Consider the following 22,413-nt stretch of genomic DNA (forward strand, 5'->3'; position numbering starts at 1 on the left):
CCCATTCTTTGGAGGAAAAATGGGATAAAAGTTGGTTAAATAAACAAATTTTCCTAGAAGTGAGCCCCATTGAACACAATAGGATTTACTTCTGAGTAGATATGCATAAAACTGTGCTGTAAGTGCATGCTCACTGCTTGCTTTCTCATCACTTGACTATTCTGTTTGGTGACTCCTGTTTGATTGGAAGATGAAACTCATTCCACTGGAAAGCATTGTATTTTAGGGAATGTGTGATGACAGGAAAATTCTGGCATTGAATTGCTAATGGCTCATTCCCACGTGCAAGTAATCACTTGATGCTGACATAGTTGAGTGAGCTTGTGTGGGTGAACCAGCCCAGAGTCTACCAGTCCAGTATTTTTGTGAAGCAAAATAGTTTTATATGGTTACATATTTAAGCCCTCAAGCACATCCTGAGGCATTGTACCAAGTTCTTTTTAGGACGTGGGCCAACAGGTAAGTGGCAGAGAATTTACCAAAAGAGGGGTGCTGTCTTCCAGACTAATTTTTCCTTGCCTGCTCTTTCAAGTCTAAGTTGTAAAGTGTTTGGCAGTTTTGATTATATGCTATGATGGCCGTGCGTGAGTTTCATGCATTTTTAATTGTTGGCTGTACCTGTACGTGCACTTTAATAGCTGTAAGGAGGTGAAGTGTCAGCAGGTTTTGCACCTGCTCATCTGGTAAGAGTCTATTCTACACTGAAGTCTTGTTCCCTATTTTGGAACAGCTGTTCTGAGAGGCTTTCAGAAATAAATATAAAACATTACTAGGTATCTAAAGAAAGCAGAGAAGTCACTCAATGAATTTTTGGTCAGTGAGATCCAAAGGGAGCATCACACTAAAAACAAACACCAAAACTCTACCCTATGTCCTAGTCAATATTCTTACATAAAGGAGGGGCATAATTCTGCTTCTTTAATAACTTATTACACATGCAGACAAAGACAATTATACAGGCCTACATGTATAATAATTATTCTAAGGCAAAATATCTATCTCTGTTGGCAACCTTCAATCTCGAAAGACTATGGTATCACGCTCTGAATGGTGGTTCTGGAACAGCGTCTAGTGTGGCTGAAAAGGCCAATTCGGGAGTGACAATCCCTTCCACACTGGGAGTAAGTGCAGTCTGTCCCTGGTCTATCTCCCTGGCTATGGGCCTTCCTTCTTTGCCTCTTTGCCTCAGTCTGTTGGCCAAGTGTCTCTTCAAACTGGGAAATGCCATGCTGCACAGCCTGCCTCCAAGTGGGCCGCTCAGAGGCCAGGGTTTCCCACTTGTTGAGGTCCACTCCTAAGGCCTTCAGATCCCTCTTGCAGATGTCCTTGTATCACAGCTGTGGTCTACCTGTAGGGCGCTTTCCTTGCACGAGTTCTCCATAGAGGAGATCCTTTGGGATCCGGCCATCACCCATTCTCACGACATGGCCGAACCAACGCAGGCGTCTCTGTTTCAGCAGTGCATACATGCTAGGGATTCCAGCACGTTTCAGGGCTGTGTTGTTTGGAATTTTGTCCTGCCAGGTAATGCCGAGAATGCGTCGGAGGCAGCGCATGTGGAAAGCGTTCAGTTTCCTCTCCTGTTGTGAGCGAAGAGTCCATGACTCGCTGCAGTACAGAAGTGTACTCAGGACACAAGCTCTGTAGACCTGGATCTTGGTATGTTCCGTCAGCTTCCTGTTGGACCAGACTCTCTTTGTGAGTCTGGAAAACGTGGTAGCTGCTTTACCGATGCGTTTGTTTAGCTCAGTATCGAGAGAAAGAGTGTCGGAGATTGTTGAGCCAAGGTACACAAAGTCATGGACAACCTCCAGTTCATGCGCAGAGATTGTAATGCAGGGAGGTGAGTCCACATCCTGAACCATGACCTGTGTTTTCTTAAGGCTGATTGTCAGTCCAAAATCTTGGCAGGCCTTGCTAAAACGATCCATGAGCTGCTGGAGATCTTTGGCAGAGTGGGTAGTGACAGCTGCATCATCGGCAAAGAGGAAGTCATGCAGACATTTCAGCTGGACTTTGGACTTTGCTCTCAGTCTGGAGAGGTTGAAGAGCTTTCTGTCTGATCTGGTCCGGAGATAGATGCCTTCTGTTGCAGTTCCAAAGGCATGCTTCAGCAGGAAGCTTCTAAGCTTTTGCTCAGAAGAAAAAGAAGAAAAAGAAGCTTTTGTTTCTAAGGCAAAATATCTATACAGTATATGCATATGTCCAAATTATAGTTGCTCCTCCTGGAACAAATAAAGGAGCGACCATACCCTCTGAATTACCTGCCTACTTCTTGCTAACTCTCAAAAGAACATAGGTAGTACTGCAGTTTCTGCTCTTCTCTGTGCTTTAGCTAACCAATGTTTGAAGTCTTTCATGTGGCCCTTTGTTCTCTACAGCTAGGTGTTTTTTCCCCCCTATTTTGTTCAAGAATGATGATTTCTTTTGAACTGGGCTGAAATAAAAGATGAACAATTACATCTATGTACAAAGTGTTAATTTTTAGAGTTCAAAGTGCTTGGGTGTTGTTTTTTTCTCTTTCTTTCTTGAAGCTGCCACACCATCCTTCTACTATAATAAATGAAACAGACATGACAGGAGAAGAAATTATATGAATTAAAATAATTAATATTATTAATATCAATTAAAATGTTTTGCAGTCTTAAAACTAATTATCATTCCTGAGTAAGGATTGGGTTTCTTGTTTGCATTTCAGTCATGGATGCAGAGCAGATGGATGGGTGGGTGCCAAAGGACTTTTGGGGGCTGTTGCTAGGCTCTGCCCTCTTACCAGTGAATTCCACCCTGCATTGCTGACCTTTACCCTTTTCTTGTAGCCCAAGTACGATTTTTCCCCATTTTTCAAGGGATAGTGGATCTTGTGTCATCATCAGATTCTCAGAAATCTTAAGTTTTGGGGTACATCTTACCAGGCAGACCTAAACTGACACTGGATACTTGGTTCCTGGGACAACTGGGATTGGATAGACCCACACTCACTGGCTTTCATAGCAGCAAACTCTTCCCCTGTGACCACTCAAGTCATTGGATTGAATACTCTTTGGTGGGGGTGGTGTGCAAGTTCTCCTGTGGCTGCCGTGCAAGTTCTGTGACTGCGCCTGCAGCTGTGGTAGCAGACTAGAATAAAAATACCTGCTCTGTTTTTCTTCCTTGAAAGTCTTTATATGCGTGGTTGGAACAGTAAGTGCCGTAAGAAGTGGCATTTGCTTTACTGCCAGTTTTCCTCAAGGCTTAGAGTGCAACTTTTCAATTGTTTCCAAGAAACTCCCCTCCCCTCACTGGAATGTCTCCTTGATACGTTTCCTTCGTGGTGCTATTTGGAAAATTGCTCATGACTTCTGCAGCAATTGGATACTGGTTTCAGGCTAGAAAACTTTGGATTTTACTGTGCCTTACGTGAAGCCTAGCTTTTCGTGGTATCTTCAGCATGTTTGTCAGAAACACGAGAGATAAAGAGACATGGGCCTGAACTCAGGCAATGGGGGCAAGCGTTCCCCCAGGAGTTTGAAACCCACAGTAAGTTCTTGCAAGGGAGGGGAGGGAGGCAGCAACATGATCCCCAGGATAATGCCGCTCAGGTGCCACCAGTCCTTGGTGTTATTTCTACATGGGTTGTTTATACACTTTCTCCATCAAAGGATCAAACCAGGCAAGTTATAATTCCATCTGACCCATACTGATATTCTGTACTGCCTCTGGTAATCAGAAGCCCTGACTGAAGTCAGTCTGCAAGCATTCAAACCGGCAACTTCCACTGAAGAAGTCAGTTGCTTGATCTACCTGAACCCTATCAAGATGTTATTAAAAGGGTGCTCAGCATTGCGTGGGGGAGAGCAATGAGAGTTTGCTGGCAAGCCTCACACCCATACTGTTATACTCCTGCCAGCCCCCCAGCTTCCCCCCCCCCCATACAGTATTTACAATGACAAACACTGAGCCTGAGAAGACAATGCTCCCTGGGCACAGTCTTTATTGCTGCAGGCTGCTCTGTACAGTACTTGTGGGGGTCTGAAGGCAGGGCTTCAGAAATGTGTTGATGGGAGTGCATCAGCACAGGGGTGAGACTTGCCAGCCTACTTTGGATGCTCCTCCGCAGATTGCTATTCACACTTTTAATAATGTCTGTCCAGGGCTCACCAGCAGAGGGCTTTTACATTGTGGGTTGCCTACATGCCTGCTCTGCCCCAGTATGCCTTTCTTGATTGATCACAGAGGACCTTGCTGGGAATGTAAACTTACCGGTCAAGCCCAGGAGCTAATATTCCTCCAGTAAAGAGAAGTTATGTTAGAAGAAGGGGGAGAGGGAGTTCTTAGAAACTTTTTGAATAATGGACCTATACCTGGGCTATAACACTTCAAAGTGCACGTTGCGTGATTTGGTACTGCTTCATACAAATAAAACAAAAATTCCCCACTGTATGCAACTAGATGGCAAGGAGGATAGTTTTTTATGTTCAGGAAGTGGGTGTCTTTGTGTGCTTGTGTTGGAATATTCAATCATTTGAGCCCTCATCCGCCGTCCAGAGTGGTACAGCTAAACACAACTTTACTGCCTTGGTGAGAGGGGCACTTGTGAAGTTTCATAGGAGGCTGTGTTCAGCTTCCCCTTTCCCATCTCCACAAATAGAATGCTTGCCTTGAACAAGATGAGGTGTTGGCTCTGTCCACCCTCCCCTGGAGGCAAAACCAAACTGGAAGGTGAGGCAGAGTCCAATTTTCATTCTGAAACCTGTACTGCCAGTGATGATTCTAGCCGGTAGACTTTTTAAGTGTTCATCCCTTAACAGGAAATTCAGCTGAAAAATATACTACTGAAATACAAAGCAAGTATGCCTTCATGTCACCTCTTTAGAAGTCAGAGAGTTACAAATGAAAGCAAAGACATAGGGCCCAATCCTATCCAACTTTCCAGTGCCAGTGCAGCTGAAATGCAGCCTTGAGGAAAGGGAACAAATGTTCCCTAACTTGGAGGAGGCCTCCATGGTTGCCCCCCCCCAAACAGGATGCAGCACATGCCCCATTGGCACAGCTGCACTGGCACTGGAAAATTGGACAGGATTTGACCCATACTCATTTAATTTTTATATGCTGTTACTGCATAACCTATTGCCAGGAACATTCAGGTAGAAAACGAGCAATTGTGTCTAAACGTGAATTTTATTAATCAGGTCGAAATGCAGAATAATTATGCAAAAATGTTGCTAGATCTTGATCACGTTGCATTTATATAACGGAAAGGAAAAGGCTTTGTCAAATATATACTGTAGATTTATTTTCTTTTGTCAGCACACTTAATGGATTTAATTGAGGCATGGTTTTTTTTAAAAAAAAATCACATTGCAGAATTAATGCATTTCAGATTTCTGTAAGATTGTTTTCACCAGTTTTGTTTTGCTTATCTGGTGCACTTGTAAGTTTGTTACTAGATCAGCCTCATTTCATTTCTTCTTGCCGTTGACTCTGTTGCTGCCGCTGCTGCTGCTAGCGTTTTTATTTTTGCTTTATTCTATACCTGTGTTGCTCACTGAGGAGTTCTGTCCATGCCTCTGAGGACATGGGGCTGTTATCCATGAAAGCTTGGGCAGAATTACCTTTATCATTCTTTAAGGTACACTGAACTGTTTGTCGCCTTGAAAATGGAGTAACTCTATTTCTTAGATCAGGGGTGTCAAACTCATTTCATACAGTGGGGTGAATAGCACTCATGGTGCCTGCATAGGGTCAGAAGTCAAATCATTACTATCAGGAAGTGCCATCATATATCACTCTGGGAGAGCCCTTTCAGCAGCACTGCTTCTACCACAGTGCCACTTTGCAGCTCAGCTGCTGAGAGGTAGCATTCCTTGCCTTCTGAGTCTTCCTTGCCCTCTGATGCCCCCTTCCGTCTCTCTCTCTCAGAGCATTGGCGGAAGCAATGCTGCTGAAAGGGTGGCTCTGGGACAGCCGTGACATCATAACAGGGGCCAGAGAAAGAGCATCTGCGGGTTGCATCTGGCCCACAAGCCTTATGTTTGACACCCCTGTCTTAACATGTAAACTCTATACATGAAATAACTATCTTTCAGACCCCTGCATAATACCGTGAAACTATTACAGGTCTTGAGAAAGTGGGAAGAGTTATGTTGAAAACGTCATTTCTTCATAGTGTACTTGATACAGAGAAAGTACACTTAAATGCACTTAAATTCCATTGAAATCCATGAGCCTTAAGTCAGCATCTCCTGTTTATGTCTATGCAACTTAAACATGACTACCTGTACATTACTTTTGGTTTGAGTCCATAGCTTAAGCCACCACTGCTATGATGGAATAGAATCTTTGCTACTGTTTTCAGTGCAATGTAAATAATAACCTTTAGCTGTTTGCATTTGATTCATATTTGCAGGGTATGATTACAGTGCATTTGAGTCAGACTTGCAGCCTTTAATTGCTAAAAGGTGCATTTATTACAAAGTTTCAAAAATGACAGCCAGTTCAAAATTGCAAGCTTTTTTGTTGTTGAAAAAACAGTACATATCATTATTTGTAACATTAATAAAGTACCTGGTAAAATGCCATAAGCAACTATTTTATCACCCAATCTGGAAAACAATTACAAACATAGCTATAGTGTTCTTTACCATTGGCTGCTTCTGCATACGTAATAATATAATTGCTTAATTATTGCAGGGCTGATTCTGGATCCCTAGTTATAGGGGAGTTCACACATATAGTATATAGTCAGTAATTGATGACTACAACATCAAGTGATGATGTATGTGCAGTTTAGCCATGTTTATATGTTTAAAACCACAATGTTCACCACAACAATATCACAAATCAAACTTCAAAGATAGAACTTCCATGGAATCTTCAATGTTCAAAGGAATTAGAGCACACACTCAGCTGTGAGTCACTAAGGGCCAAACTAGACATGCACAGAAACATTTGCTTCCAACTAGAAATGCCTCTTTTTTCTTAAACACAACCCCGCAGGACAGGGAGAAACAATCTTAATCAGAACTGGAACATGGAGGGAGGAAGAGGCTCATTCTTTCCCTATGTGCCATTTTTTTGTCCACCAAATTGCCCCTCTCAGAAGCAGATCTCTATTTCAAGGGGAGGTAATGTGTACACAGTATTTAGTTTAGCGAACACAAGGAACTGTGGAGAACCTGGTAAAGTTCTTTTCTTTTAGTGGAGATTACTGGTTCAAGGTTTCAAAAGAAACCCTGCTTTATTGAGGTTTCCACAAAAATCCTATGCATGTTCAATCCTATGCCTGTCTACTCAGGATTAACAGCCCAATCCTAAAATGTCTGGCATGCGGGGCTGCTGTGGCACCAAAGATGCCTGCTGTGGTATCCTAAGCACACTAGACAGTTGCCAGCGGCTCCTTGGGAGAAGGGACATTCATCCCCTTTGCCCAAGTAAGGAAACTAAGCCCACAATGGTGCTACTTGATTCTGCAGCAGCCCTTGGGTTGCTGCAGAATCAAGAGCCTCTGTGTCAGGCCGCGAGGCCCGAACTGGAACTCAGGATCCAGTGGAGCTCAACTCCACTGGTCCCGCCCTGCTCCTTCCCCCGGCACGCCACTTCCCCATCTTCTTCCTGCCTTCCCCCCACCTCCCTTGCCCTGGAACGCCTTCACCCCTCTCTGCCCATGCCCCTACCTACATCTCTGCTACCCGGTGGTTCGGGCAACCACCAAGCAGCAAAGTACTGGCTTTTCACTGGCACTGGGCTAGCTCTGGCACTGGGCCGGTGCTGAGGACTCACAAACATGCTTTACGGCACGTTTATGAGAGTGCATGCCAGTGGTGAACTGGCACGCACTGTTTAGGATTGGGCTCTCAGTCTCATTATAGTCAATTGGAGTATCTCCCAATTAAGTGGAAAAAATGACAAACTTAGTTCAGAAAGAGCTCCTCATCAGGAAAAAAAAATGTTTCCCAACCAATACCCTTGACACTTTTACATTGTTCTCTTTGTACAGTGGATGTAAAAGCTGTGCATAGTTGATACAAGTCTTATGGGAAGTGCCTCCATTCTGGATGGCTTTGATGCTTTCTGTCACTCCTCAATGCTGAATGCTGCTTTAAAACTGCAAGTTGGGGGCAGGTGACATGAATTCTGCAACAACCTATTAAGATGGAGCTGCAGAAAAAAAGAAAGAACAGAAAGAACAGAAACACTGCACAGATGTCCCACTCCATGCAATTCATTGGACAGTCCACCTTTATAGGTTGTCCAATGGGTCATTATGCAGTAATATTTCCAACAAGACCAGAGATCCATTCCTGGAAAGCCATCTGAAATAGTACTATAGTATAGGAGATGCTGTTGGAGGAAATGGGAATTTATTCCCCCTGCTGTATCATTGCTGCTCCCATTGGCTACAATGTGTGTGTCAAGTCAATCTGGGAGGAAGCGCAAATCAGGGTGAAAGGAATATATGTTATGGAACATATGTACAATTATGCTGCTTTGGTGTAGTATTCGGGTAGGCTTACTAGAGAATGTGTTTTTTGGTGTGCTACATGAACAAACAATTCAAGGAATCACTTAACCCAGTGGATCTCAAACTTTTCAGCACAGGGACCTAATTTTTAGAATTAAAATATGTTGGGACCATCCGGAATCGATGTCTTTAACCTGTAAGTGATGTCATGGCCGGAAGTGATGTCATCAAGCAGGAAAATTTTTAACACCCCTCCATATAACAAATCAAATTAAGTAAATTAAAATTTTAAAATATGTATAAGTTTAAAAAAAACTTAAAGAAGAACCCTCTTAACTTTTCCCAGCAGTTGCTGATCTGTTTAAAAAAATTCCCCAAATATCCCAAAGGCAGCAATCTTATCCACACTTACCTGGGAATAAGCCCCATTGTGAAAAGTGTACTGATCTGTAACATTTCCCCAAATGCAGTTGCATACCCTGGTAGCATCAACTCTAATATATTAAAATGATATTTAGGAAGAGGACCCACCTGAAATTGGCTCACAAGTGAGTCCAGACCCACAGTTTGAGAAATACTAACGGGCAGCCCAATCCTGAGATGCCTGGGACGCGTGGCAGATCCTGCATGCCTCAGCCTGCCACAGGCGGTGCCTCGGGAGAAGGGAAACAATGGGGTTACTCACTTTACCGCCGATCAAAAGGTCAACGGTAAAGGCATTTGTGCAGGGTGCCAAACCCTGCACGAATGGACAGGATTGGTGGAGCAGAGCTCCACCAGACCTGCCTCCTGCCTCCCCGCTCCCTCCCCCGGCACGCCTCCTGTCCATCCTCTCTCTGCCCCCTGCCTCCCCATCATGCCTCCTGCCTACCCTCTTTCTGCCCTCCCCATGCCTCCCCCCTCCCCAGAACACCTCTTCCCCACCCCCGCTTACCGTGCTGCAGCTCGGCAGTCCGTGAGACCGCTGAGCAGCGGAAGACGGGCGCCCGCCCGGCACTAGCACAGCGCCGGCCAGCGCAGGCTAACACGGGCAGTGGCCTGGCAGTAAGCCTTGCTGGCATGCCTTACGGCACGTTTGTGACAGTGCGCTCTGGTGGAAAGTTGGAGCGCTGAGCTCAGGATTGGGCTCTTAGCCTACACTTCTCAGAATATTTTGGGAAAACTGAGTCTTTGGGATATTTGGGGACAGTTTAATCAGCTTTCCTATTACACCTTACATTTTAATTCCGGTTGAAGACATATAAATGAGAGGTAAATGTTATGAATACATTCTGTTTGGATGGTCAGAGTCTATGCAAGGATATGAAGGTTAATGGAAAGGCTTATGTAGGACCTGACCTTTCAAAAAGGAGCTTTGCAAATAAATACCATATTGGGGATTTCTGATGGAAGATTATTGGGGTCAGAGCTTTTGGTACTGCTAAACTACCAAGGATTTTGCATTATGTTACTCTAGTATTGTGCATCTCAACCTTTTCAATGACATTATAATGCACCTGTGGGGTGGGGGAAAAGACGCTGATAATTCCTCTTTGCATATTTTTGCTGTCTGGACCTGATGAGTGTCCCAATCCTAACCTATGCTGGAACAGGCAGGCCAACTGGCCTGCATTATATCCAGCACAGGTTAGGAAGTGGCTGGAGGGCAACCCAGGGTAAGGGGATATTTGTCCCCTTACCCCATGTCTCACCCCAGCCAACCCATGGGACTACTTGGATCTGTGCCAGCAAAATTGCTGGCACAAATCCAAGCAGCCCGTGCAAAGCTGCAGGGCCCAGGAGTAGGGGTTAGGATATGGCATTGGCTACCTCTGAGGCCTGAACCACCTCCTGGACTGCCCTTCCCCTGCCCCAAACCCCAAACTTCTCAATTCCATTCTGCCCTCCTGCCACCCTCTCCCACTCCCTGCGATATGACAAAATCAGCACCTTGAATTGTGCCCTGCCAAAAAACAGTAAGGACCCAACACAGATGTTGAAACAGTAATGTAATGTACACCCAACAACTTACCCCACATTAGGCAATGTGGTACTACATTCTATATCAGTTGAAGATGTTCAATAGGTAACAAGACCAGCCCACACAACTCACTGTGACAGAATACAGCAGTGATATATTCTATATTTTCATATATGCTCTTTATTAATATCTATTTATTTGATGAAAGCTCAATCTGTTCACAGTGGCTAAAACAGGTAAAAAAAATCTTAGAGAAAATGCACAAATAGTACATATAAGTAAATAGATGAAACAAGAATAACTTTGAATAACCAGCTTCTGTCTTCTCTGTCCCTCTTCACCCCAGAATAGTGTCTTTTCCAATGGCCAGAAATGGCATCACCAAGCAGGAAAAATTTTAACAATCCTAGGCTGCAATCCTATCCATACTTAACCAGAAGTAAGCCCCATTGACTATCATTGCTAAAAGATATACATTGTAGCCTGTTAAAAGTACAGATCTTCCCAAATGCAGTCACATAACATGGTGGCATCAAGTCTAACAGATTAAAAATATTGTATTGAAATGAAAGGAGACCCACCTGAAATTGGCTCATAACCCACTTAGTGGGTCCTGACCCACAGTTTGAGAAACAGTGGCATAGTCTATTCTGTGCTTGAACAATGTTTGCTCATATTTTGTTGATCTAATATTGTGTCTTTCCATTCATAGAATGCACAAGGTGGCTAACAACATAATTTAAGATACACCACCACATAAGCATTTAAGACCACTGACAATGATGTGCTACACCATTGCAATCACATGAGCTGTTCTGCTGGTGTCATAAGCTAATCAGCTGGGTGTTGTGCCAGAAATTTTTATTGTCTCTGTGGTTACATGTTAATTAATTTAACTGATAGCTAGCAACCAATCAGCGATTGGAGCAGGAACCAGGGTCCAGACTCAGACAAGGGTCATGGGAATCTTTTGGAGGGTTGCAAGAGGTTTGGTGACTGAACGTAGCCTCCTGGAGTGACCTCCAGTCCTATGGAAGCTGGAGATCCTCAGACAAGCCAGTGAATGATGGGGGGGGGGGCTGGATAGTCACAAGGCTGCCTTACTCACTCAGGGCCCAATCCTATTCAACTTTCCAGAGCCAGTGCAACCACAGTGCAGGCCTGAGGTAAGGGAACAAACATTTCTTTACCTTGAAGAGGCCTCCATGACTGTTCCCCCACCACAGGATGCAGCACATACCCTGTTGGCACAGCTGCATCAGTGCTGGAAAATTGGATAGGATTGGGTCCTCAGTTGGCTGAATGAAAGACACACTAGAGAGAACAGGCAGTAGAGGGAACTACATTCCTCAAGTCACACTATGCGTGACCCCGTGCTGCAGGCCTTGCTCCGCAAAACCTTTTCCCTATAAATGTGTATGCGGATGGTGAAAAAGAATGAGTGAGACCTAATTCTCACTCAGGTTTAAGGGAGCATAATCTTCTCTCCTGATCAAGTCTGAATAAAAACATTAGAATTTGCCTGTTTCTCTTTTGCTCCCCAACTCTGTGTGTGTGTGTGTGAGAGAGAGAGAGAGAGAGGGGGGGGGGGAGGGAGGGAGGGAGAGCTACATTTTTCAAGTTCACCCACCAAGTGAAGTAGCATCATGGCAGCTGCTGAAAAAAAGTGGCAAGATTCATTTTATTTCATTACCCAAATTAATTTTGATAATTAATTATTTACTATTAACATGAACCAACTCCATGGGTCACAAATTGGATTTAGGGTCACAGTCAAAAAAAAGTCTGGGAACCACTGGGTTAAAGAGTCAGCAGGGTACCTGATATTGAATGCAGTGTTATGTCTGTGACCTATTTCTGAATAACAACGTTCAATTTTTTTCCCCATTGCAGTCTAAGGAAGTGCAATACGTGAATTCTGAATATGGGAAGAATGCTGTGAGACTCCTGTATGTCAGGCGAGAGGGCAAGATACACTGTATCAAAGAACTGGAAATCTCCGTACATATAAGATTGAACAGTGTCAATGAATACCTGCATGCCGACAACTGTAATGTCATCCCTACAGACACCATAAAAAATACCATTCAAGCTTTGGCCAAATGCCGAGGGGTATGTTTTTAAATTGTTCCACTTAACCTTGACTTGTTATATTTATTGTCTTCATGAATTGTATTGTCTTGCTTCTTGTCAGTTGCAAAATGATTTCTCATGCAATATTTAGAGATTTTAAAAACACTGGGGACACATTTCCTAAATTTGGGGAAAACTTTTTTCCCCCTTCATTTTTATTTCTGAAGAAGTATTTAGGTTGCTTAATATGGGTTAGGTTGACCACACATCTTTCTGTAAACTGAATAAGATTGCATGTACACAAAAGGGCTCCTTGCACAAGCACAGCTCTCCTTCCGTTTGCAAAGGAGCTTGTAGCCATGGAATACCTCTGCACAAACATTTAGGTTACAACCCATTGTTCATACATTTTCACCAACTGTTACATTAATGAGCATAAATGAACATCTTTTCAATGCCATAATGTGAACTTCTAAGGATATTTTTGATTTTCCTAAGTGTAGTAAGTTAGAGCATACAGAAACTCAGTTAGGTGTTTTATGACAAAAGGTCTTGATAATTAAAGGGGGTAAAATTGCACAGCAAGGAGTAAAGTCTCAAAGAACCATTAAGTCTTGTGAAACCGCTGAGGATTTAGATATGTTTTTCTTGAAGAAGTCTCTCTGTGGCACATACACAACTTCTTTTTTTATCTGAGCAGAATTTCAAAAACAATTTATGACAGGACATGGTAATTAGCTACTAAGAAAACAGAGATTCCACTAGATTAGTGTAGGATTCTTTTGATCCTGGTTAAAAGAGTTATTTTGTACTGCTTGTAATAAAATTACATATCTTCCTGCCATAGAATATAATGTTTATTTGGTTCAATACCTTTTGAACCATTTGTTATGAGTAGGGATTTCAACTGCTCTGTCCAGTTAATCGGAACATCTTCAGTGACCTGGAAACATAATGTGAGACACTATAGGCGCAATCCTAACCCACTTTCCAATACCAAAATAAGAGCAATGCAGCTCAGAGGTAAGGGAACAAACATTTCCTTACTTTGAGGAGGCCTCTTTGTGTGACCCCTAACTGCAGGATGCAGCACACGTCCCATTGGCACTGCTATGCCAGTGCTGGAAAGTTGGTTAGAATTTGGGCCTATGTCATATCTATTGGTATATCTGTAAGTATATCTCCATATGACACTATGCCGTATCTATCAGTATATCAGATTCTGAAGATAGAAACTGATAATTCTATCTAATACTGTACATCCTTTGTCTTACCAGATCAGAACAATAGAAGAGTTTGGCCTCGATATCTGTAACCATTTCATAACTTCGTTTTGCCATGTGGTGTACTGTAATGCCTTTATCCAAGAGGTACCATGGCAGCGCCTAGAAAAGGTACTGTATACTTGGGACACAGTGTAGTCTGTGCTGTGTGCACATGCACCTCTTCCCATATGGGATGAAAATCAACAGGTTAACAGGAGAGAATTCTGCCTGCATCATGGCAGGGAATGAATAATCCAGTGGGGCTCTAGATCATGCCCTTAAAAAAATTGTATAATACATTTGTAGATGTTACATTGTCTCGTATTGCTCTTTTACGTCCTCTGTTATTTTAGAAACCTCAGTAAAAAGTAGAGAGCAGTTTTATTTATGAACTTCTTTCATTTACTCTTCAGGATGGCGTCCCACATGCTCACGCTTTTATCTATAGTTCTGAAGGCGTTCGCTTTTGTGAAGTAGAAAGGACTTCAAATAGTAAGAGAGACGTTTTCATTCCTTCAGCAATATCTTTATTTTCATTCTTTGTTGAAGACTGCTATGAGAGGGTACAGCTGTTCAAGGGGCTTACATGAGAAAAGGGATGGGGGGGGGGGTTCTCTGTCTTCTAGTCACCTGACCCTGAAAGGCATGAAAAAGCCATTCTCACCCTCCTTGATCACCAGGCTTGTGGCAAAAAAAAGCAAGTTCAAATTCAATCCATGGCACTGTTGTTATATATCACATTTTTATTTTTATTTTCTTCCAGGAAGGTCAGAGAAGTGTAGGTGGGTTTTCCTCCTTGTATCTGTACAAGTTCCCCCTAAAAGAGATTTGACTGATAAAGAATGATTGGCCAAAGTCTCCTAGTCAGTTTCATGACTGAAGCAGGGAACTGAACACAGATCTCCCCCATTCTAGGTTCAGCATACAATCCACTGCACCACCTTGACATTCACTATAGTTGTGTTTTTTTTTCCTCTGCAGTTCCTATACATTACAGTATGGCTTTATTATTACCATGCCTGTGTTTGTTGAGAAAAGACAGAGAAGGTCAGATCTGCTTAATTCAGTTCAGTTGTATTTATACAGTATACTACAAATCTTCAGTATAGAAACATTAGTAGGAAAAGAACTTCTTGAGGAGTCTTTCAGCTGCAGACTCCTCAAATATATCTGTGCTAACTGGACTGGTTGGCAACCTTCAGTCTCGAAAGACTATGGTATAAGCCTACAGCACCTGATATTCCCAAGCGGTCTCCCATCCAAGTACTAATCAGGGCTGACCCTGCTTAGCTTCTGAGATCAGACAAGATCAGGCATGTGCAGGGTAACAGTTGCTGCTAAGAGGCACCTTTCACATGGTGATTCTCCTATATTTAGCAAGGAGAGAACAACTGTCCTATCTCTCCCTGCATTGCATCTTTTTCAGTGGCAGTTTGTGGGTCTCTTTTGTGAGCCCCTCTAGGATTGGAAACTACCTTTTTATTTATTTTGCTATGTAAACTGTTTTGTGAAATTTTTTGTTGAAAAGCAGTATAGTAGATAAATGTTTTTATTAGTAATACTAATACTACTACGAACTTTTTTTTTTAAATTCAGATGCGCCAATTGTTTTCTCTGGCATTAAAGATCTGAAACTTATGAAGACAACCCAGTCTGGATTTCAGGGCTTCTTCAAGGATAAATACACTACACTTCCGGAAAGGAGAGATAGGATTTTGTCAGTAGAAACCTTGATCAAGTGGTGCTATGGGGAAGGCACTGAGGACCTTGACTACGATTGCATATGGTACAGTACAAAGCTTTGAAATGAGACCCCTTCATGGTACATGCAATTTGCTGACAGCAGAGGAGATGTCTGATATACAGTAGACTGGAAAGTACAGTGATAGGTGGAATATGGAAATATGTTTATCAGCGAGCTTTACCTAAGTGAAATACTAAGTTGGGTTTTTAATTTGCATATATTTGAATGACTTAATATATGCAATGGGCTTTTCTTTGGTTGTTAGATACAGTACAAACCGTGCGCTATCCCTTTCTGTCATGAGTCTGTCAAAATAATCACTTCTAGTTCAGTAAATCTGCAGTTGTTTCCTCTGTTGTGCATGACTCTTTACACCATCCCTCATACTCTCCAACTGCACATTTTTTGAGGGGACACTTCATTTTCTGAACACTCAAAACGCAGTACAGTATTTTGCACCAGGGAAAAATACTGTATATTTCATGAGTGTTGTTGTGGTTGCTATGTAGAATGTAGTTGCACAAGGCAGTGTCACAGACACTTCTCAAATATTGTTTGTGATATTGGTGCCTCAAGCAATGAAACTCTCCTCTCTCCAGTACCAACACATTTTGTGGTTGCCATTTATTTTTAATTAATTAGTGGTTGTGCATCCATCAATGGTATCACATGAAAGTGCGCCTCTACCCCTATTTTTTAAAGTGGGAAACAGCACCATGACTGTTATTTGCTGCAAGGTTATTCTGTTCAAGTGCCACCATTTCATGTGGATGAATGTGCATGTGAATAATGTGCATTGCCATCATAAAATATGAAAATTCCCAGGTATTATCTCATCCCCTGTGCGCAACTAAGGAGAGGGAAGGAAGGGTGGTGTGAAACAGTACCTAGGACTATGGTCTTGGTCATGAGTTAATCAATGGCAAAACACACCCACTGTACAAATTCTAATTAATACACATTCCTTTGAAGGAGAACTGCCCATGAATGTGCCCTTGATGCCTTTGCTGGGCCACCTGAAACTGGTCATTACTCACCTTCTTACCAGAAGACTGTGAACTGCATTCAGATGTATATCTTGGACAGAATTCCACAGGTTAGTATGCATATTTATGTCTTTAAAACCCATTTCTGCTCAGCACACAGGTGTACACACTTGATCTCTTTTGTGTATATGCAACCTTGGGCAGAAATGACTAACAGGCCAATCCTAGCCATACTTTCCTCAGAGTAAGCCCCATTGATTCTAATGGGACTTACTTCTGAGTAGACTTGCATAGTATTTGGCTGTTAGGGCACAATCCTAACCCACTTTTCAGCATTGACACAATGCAGCTCCGAGGTAAGGAAACAAACATTCCCTTACCTTGAGGAGGCCTCCGTGAGTGACGCCCAACTGCAGGATGCAGCACATGTCCCATTGGCACAGCTATGCCAGTGCTGAAAAGTGGGTTAGGATTTGGGCCTTAGTTGAAAATGGTACATTTTGTTGTTGGGAACTGGGTAGGTTGGTTTGAATGTCTCAAAATATTTGCAAAAGAAAGACAGGAAAAATATATCCTTAGCTGAGCACTATGGCTATTGGCATCTTACATTCACTTGCTGAATCTTTATTTGCTCATGAGGGTCCTGCTAGGTTTTAATTTTTTGATATATGTAGTATTTAAATGACTGCTACCCTGCCTTTCCACTCCAAAAGCCCTCAAGGCAGCTCGCAAGCAGAATAAAACACAACCATAAATTTTGAAAAGGCCAAAAAGCTAAAGTCAAGAATAGTTTAAGAAAACAGTACGAATGGAAAATAGTGGTTGTAGCCAAATTCGTTTACAGCCAAATACTGGCTGCCATTATACCCACAAGGTGCTCTATGGCTGTGGCAAATGTGACACACTGTTGGCAGCACCCAGGCTGTTGTTGCAGGGGATGAGTGGCAGCCTCCCAGAGCAGACAAGTCAGCACAGGAGGGAGAGAGGGAACAGAATGGGTCAAGAAGGAATGGGGAGGAGACAGGGCAGAATGGAGGTTGGAATGATGGTTGGAAAGGGGCAATATCAGTAGTAGCAGTGCCACCGATATTCTGTCCCCCTTCTGGGCATCAGTCTGCCTCCCTGGATCCACTTGGACTTGTGCCAGCAGAACAAATGCCAGAGGAGACCTCCAGGATTGTTCCCCTGTAGGGCGCAGTGTGCACTTCAGTAGTTCAACTGCATTGGTAGAGGAAGGAAAGGATAGGAGTTAGACCCTGATTGTTAAAAGCACAACTGATTTAACCTGACATCTAAACGACAGCATTGACTATGCTAGGTGAATTTGCCTATGCACAGAGTTCAGCAACTGGGACACCACCACAGAAGAGGCCCTCTAGAATTCACCCACCAAACCTCTGAGCATCAGGGCACCCAGAGATAGGTCTCAGATGTAAATCCTAGTTGACTGGCAGGTTCATATGAGTGGCAGTTCTTCAGATATCCAGATGTATTCAGGGTTTTATAGGCTAAATCCAGCACTTTCAGTTGTGCCCAGAAAGGCACTGGAAGACTGCAGATTTTTAAAGAACTGTGGGCAGCCATTGTCTTTTTACCATCTTTTCCTCATAACAGTGATGTCATTAAGTGGCCCTTGCAGCCAACAGCCAGTTATGTGAGGTGGATGTAGGACACAATAGATATGCACCATTTACCTTAACATGATGAGGAAGAGTGGGGAAAAGATATGATGCAAGAGCAGCCCTTAGTTCCCATGAATAGCAAGGAGGTCTGAATGAATAAAATTATACTTTGTAATACAGATTATCTGTTGCCTCATTACTCATGATAATGCATGTTTTATATTTTCAGATTGAGGAGGTGGAAGTGATCTTGTCCAACATCCACTATAATGTCGCAGATCTAGAAAAACTGGGATTGTGCAATGACAAAGAGGTGAGGCAACTGGTTCCTCTTCTATGAACAGACAGTTCAATAACTATTGCTATGGAGTTCTACAGAGAGAAGTATCGTTTTACATTAGTCCTAGTATGGCGTGTAAAGGGGTAGTTCAGACAAACCTCCCACCCCCTGTGATTGAAAAAAGGTATGCTGGAACATGGACAAGATGCACACAATTCTGCTCCTAAACATGTGAAGAGAGGCCAGTGAGGTCAGCATACTGCAAATTGGCCCACTGAGGATTTTCAGGCCGAGATCCCTAGCCTTTCCTCACTCACAGCTATGATTCCCAGGATTACCTGAAAAGGCAGATAACTGTTCAATGAATTGTAGTCTGTAGTTAGTGTGGCTATGTGCAAAGAACCATCAGTGGGCCTTCAGCTAGTATAGAGGCTCAAGGCAAGCTAAACCATTTTCATGTATTTCATTTGCAGATCTTTACACCACAGGAAACACCTTTTGGTGCATGTGCTACTACACTGCGTAGGAAGAGGGGCTGTGAGACAGAGGGCCCCTATACGGGAGACTGCAAACCTCGTTATTCTGTTGGATGCAAGTCTGGCTGTGGGGTGAAATAAGTAGCCAGCAGCTGACCGGGACATCACATTTAGGAAAATGGTTCTCATCTCAGTATACACTTATTTACGCTGTGCTTTCTTCCATATTACCATAGTTCTGTGTGTAGATGCGAGTTACATTTTCAAAGGTAGCTTGAAGAAAATCATAAACTATTATCACCATATATTTCCTTTTGCTTCTGATGAACATCTAAACTTGAATTAATCAGGGCTTGCTGAGGTGGTTCTTTTGCATATGTGAAGCCCCTCAGTCCAAAACCCCTTTGAAGCAATTACTACTACTGGCAGCACATGCCTAAACATGCTCACTCAGAAGTAAGTTCCACTCTATTCAGTAGCACTTACTCCCAGGTAACTGAGTTTAGCATTGCAGCCTAAGATGTTATTTACACACATTCTCACAGACCTGCATGCCAGATCCCTTGACTACCAGTGGAGCTACATTACATTGAGCCTCTCTAGCTGAGGATCTGGTTCTTTTTGCCTGTTTATCAAATCCTGTCATAACCATGTCATGTGACTGTAGCTGCCAAATGAAGCAACTAAAGTGATAGTACAATGCTCTTCATTTATAGGCGCTTTGGGTCATAACAGTAACCATGTCAGTGTTGACTTAATGACTTTTATGTTCCGTGAGTAACCTACCATTGCATTTTGCTCCAGCGCTGGGACATGCATTGGTAAGAAGTCATAGAAATAGAAGTTTATGTATATGATTGATCATAAGAAATGATGAAGCTACCTTTGTGCGATCTTTCAAGAGTTATGTAGATCTTCTCTAATATTCCTCAACCGTTAGAAACATTTCCTCATTTTAGTAGCAATGTTTAGTAGCAGTAGGGCATTTTAGTAGCAGTGTTCTGATTTCTAAGCAAGCAGAATCAACCACCAAAGCGTATTTGTATTGGCAAACTGGGAAAAAAATTGCCAAGAATATATCTCTTTGGATCAAAAGTGCAAGTAGGGCCAGTATTCTGTTCCTTACGCCGGTCAGCCAAATGCTTTTGCAACCTCACAAACAAGGTATGAATGTGATTATCTTCCCTTGTTTGTCTCCAGCATTTGGTATGCAGAGGTACCCTAGCTCTGAACCTGGGAAGCTCCATTCAGCTGTCATGGCTAACAGCTCTTTGTGGACCCATCTGTTACAGTGTCATGTTACTACAGAACAGTTTTCAATTTGCCAAGTTCCATTTTGGAGATTTAGGCTGCCTGTGAACCTCATCCAAGTACAACGAGGGAAGGGGGACAAAATGGAATGCATTCCTCCTGTTCTGCTACTGCCTGAGCAGCCATTAGTGCTCAGCACAGCTTGTGATGCTGCTCCAGGAGGGAAAAATAGAGCCATCGCTCGCTGCTCTTTACCTATGCAAAGCTTACAGCACTAACCTGCAGGATCACATAGGTAGAACATAGGTATAAGATCTCAGCCTCAGCTAGTCCTACCTCTTTGCCATATACTCTGTCTTGCTCCATGTGCTTTCAAAGGTTAATTTATATCAGCCATATAAGTTTCTTGCCTACTTGCCAAAGAAGTTTCTAGAAGCATTTTTTATACAAGTTCCACCCTTAGTGAAAGGACTTTTAACCAGTCCTTTCACTAAGGGTGGAACTTGTATAAAAAATGCTTCACACTTTCATAAAAAAGAGATTTCACACTTTCTCCTAGACAATACTTCATCCCATGCAGAATGAATCAATGAGCTTGTTCAGTGAAACAAGCCATCTGCTGTTTCTGGAATACTTTATCTGTTGATGCTCGCAAAGCCCTGGAGTTTCTCTTGTCTTTAATGAGCTGTTCTTTGGGCTCCAGTTCCTTGCGCTGTTATGCCATCAAGTTCTTGTTGTCTCACTAAGAAACTACTGGTTCTCCTTTCTCTTTCGTTTTTTTGATGTACAGGAAAGAGTATAGGAACAAAAAACCCACAGATCTCCTACCAGCTGGAGGTCCAATGGCAATTTTAACTTTGCATGTACCATGCTCTTTAAAACATGTGAGGTGATCAAATGACAGTTTTTCTAGCACGGTCATTTCCTTTGAGCTTCGTTCTTATGAACTGGTGCTCCTAATTCTATTATACAGCGAGCATTTAAGAGACTTGGGAATATTTTTCCACCTAGCAAGCAGTTTGGTCTTTAGTAGTTTTCATTCTTTAAGCACATTCCTCCTTCCAGTCAGCCAACTATTACACAAGGGAGTTGTGGATTTCTTGCTTCTTTAACATATTGACTTTGTGGGGTTTTATGGGGTTCTATGTATCTTTTTTGGGTGAATAAAGAGCAAAGACAAAAAGGTTTCAAGCATTTTATTCAACTGAGTACAAACTCTGTTGGTATCAAAAATATAAAAACTTATTTGATATGTTCATATGGACTGGCGTTATTTCATTACTCATCTTGTAGAGTGGAAAACATCTGGGTTTGAATTAATATGTGGCATGTGGTAAAAAAAGCAAAAATGAAAAATGTTACAAGTCCTACTATCTAGGGTCTGTCAAGGATTTTAAAAGCAGTTGGGTAAGATGCTTCAGTGGAACCCCTTAAACAGTGAGGGATAATGGGGAACAGACCAAATGAAAGACTCGTTTTCACACACATTCCCCATCCTAGAATACCTGTTTCTCTCCCCACAATACATTCACAATGTTGGTCCAGCCAAAAAGAGACTCGGGGCGCAATCCTAACCCCTTATGTCAGTGCTTTCCAGCACTGGCATAGTGGTGCCAATGGGGCGTGTGCTGCATCCTGCAGTTGGGTGTCACTCATAGAGGCCTCCTCAAAGTAAAGGAATGTTTGTTCCCTTACCTCAGAGCTGCATTGCCCTTATGTCAGTGCTGGAAAGCACTGACATAAGGGGTTTGGATTGCACCCTTAGGCCCAAATCCTAACCAACTTTCCAGCACTGGCATAGCTGTGCCAATGGGATGTGTGGGGCATCCTGCAGTTGGGTGGCAGTCACTGAGGCCTCCTCAAAGCAAGAGGACGTTTGTTCCCTTACCTCGAAGCTGCATCGCCCTTATGTCGGTGCTGGAAAGTGGGTTAGGATTGCACCCTCAGGCTGCAATCCTAACCACACTTTCCTGAGAATAAGCCCCATTGAACAAAATAGGAATTACTTCCAAGTAGACCTGGTTAGGATTGCGCCCTCACTGGCTTTGCTTCATGGGCACACTCTGCAGGGTGAGAATGCTGATGCAGTTGGCTTGGTAGGCTCTCCACAAGAGGCTGGTACTGTGTATTGTGCCTGACCTCAGGGATCCCCATCTCTGGCCATAGAACAGTTATCCGAACCAAAGAAACTGTCACAGTCTATGGAAAAATTGGGTCCTGAACACGTATGCACTGTTGGTGTACTCTCCTGGATAATCATGTATGATCCTGCCCAACCAGGAGGACTATAAATAAGCCATGGGGTACACGGTG

The 22,413-nt window shown here is 42.9% G+C and overlaps 1 protein-coding gene and 1 pseudogene across 1 annotated transcript in view; one reads left to right on the top strand and one right to left on the bottom strand.

The window, feature by feature from the left end:
• Positions 1–21,248, top strand: part of LOC136649715 (uricase-like) — a 48,227-nt gene extending 26,979 nt beyond the window's left edge. The window contains exons 2-8 of the mRNA XM_066626546.1: positions 12,297–12,515; positions 13,754–13,870; positions 14,155–14,233; positions 15,338–15,527; positions 16,458–16,581; positions 18,323–18,406; positions 18,847–21,248. Coding sequence (XP_066482643.1) covers positions 12,297–12,515; positions 13,754–13,870; positions 14,155–14,233; positions 15,338–15,527; positions 16,458–16,581; positions 18,323–18,406; positions 18,847–18,990 — 957 coding nt within the window. The 3' untranslated portion in view covers positions 18,991–21,248. The remainder of the gene's footprint in view (positions 1–12,296; positions 12,516–13,753; positions 13,871–14,154; positions 14,234–15,337; positions 15,528–16,457; positions 16,582–18,322; positions 18,407–18,846) is intronic.
• Positions 14,964–15,083, bottom strand: LOC136650273 (5S ribosomal RNA; annotated as a pseudogene).
• Positions 21,249–22,413: the final 1,165 nt, after the last annotated feature.

This window comes from Tiliqua scincoides, chromosome 4, assembly GCF_035046505.1.
Source record: "Tiliqua scincoides isolate rTilSci1 chromosome 4, rTilSci1.hap2, whole genome shotgun sequence".
Lineage (NCBI taxonomy): Eukaryota > Metazoa > Chordata > Lepidosauria > Squamata > Scincidae > Tiliqua > Tiliqua scincoides.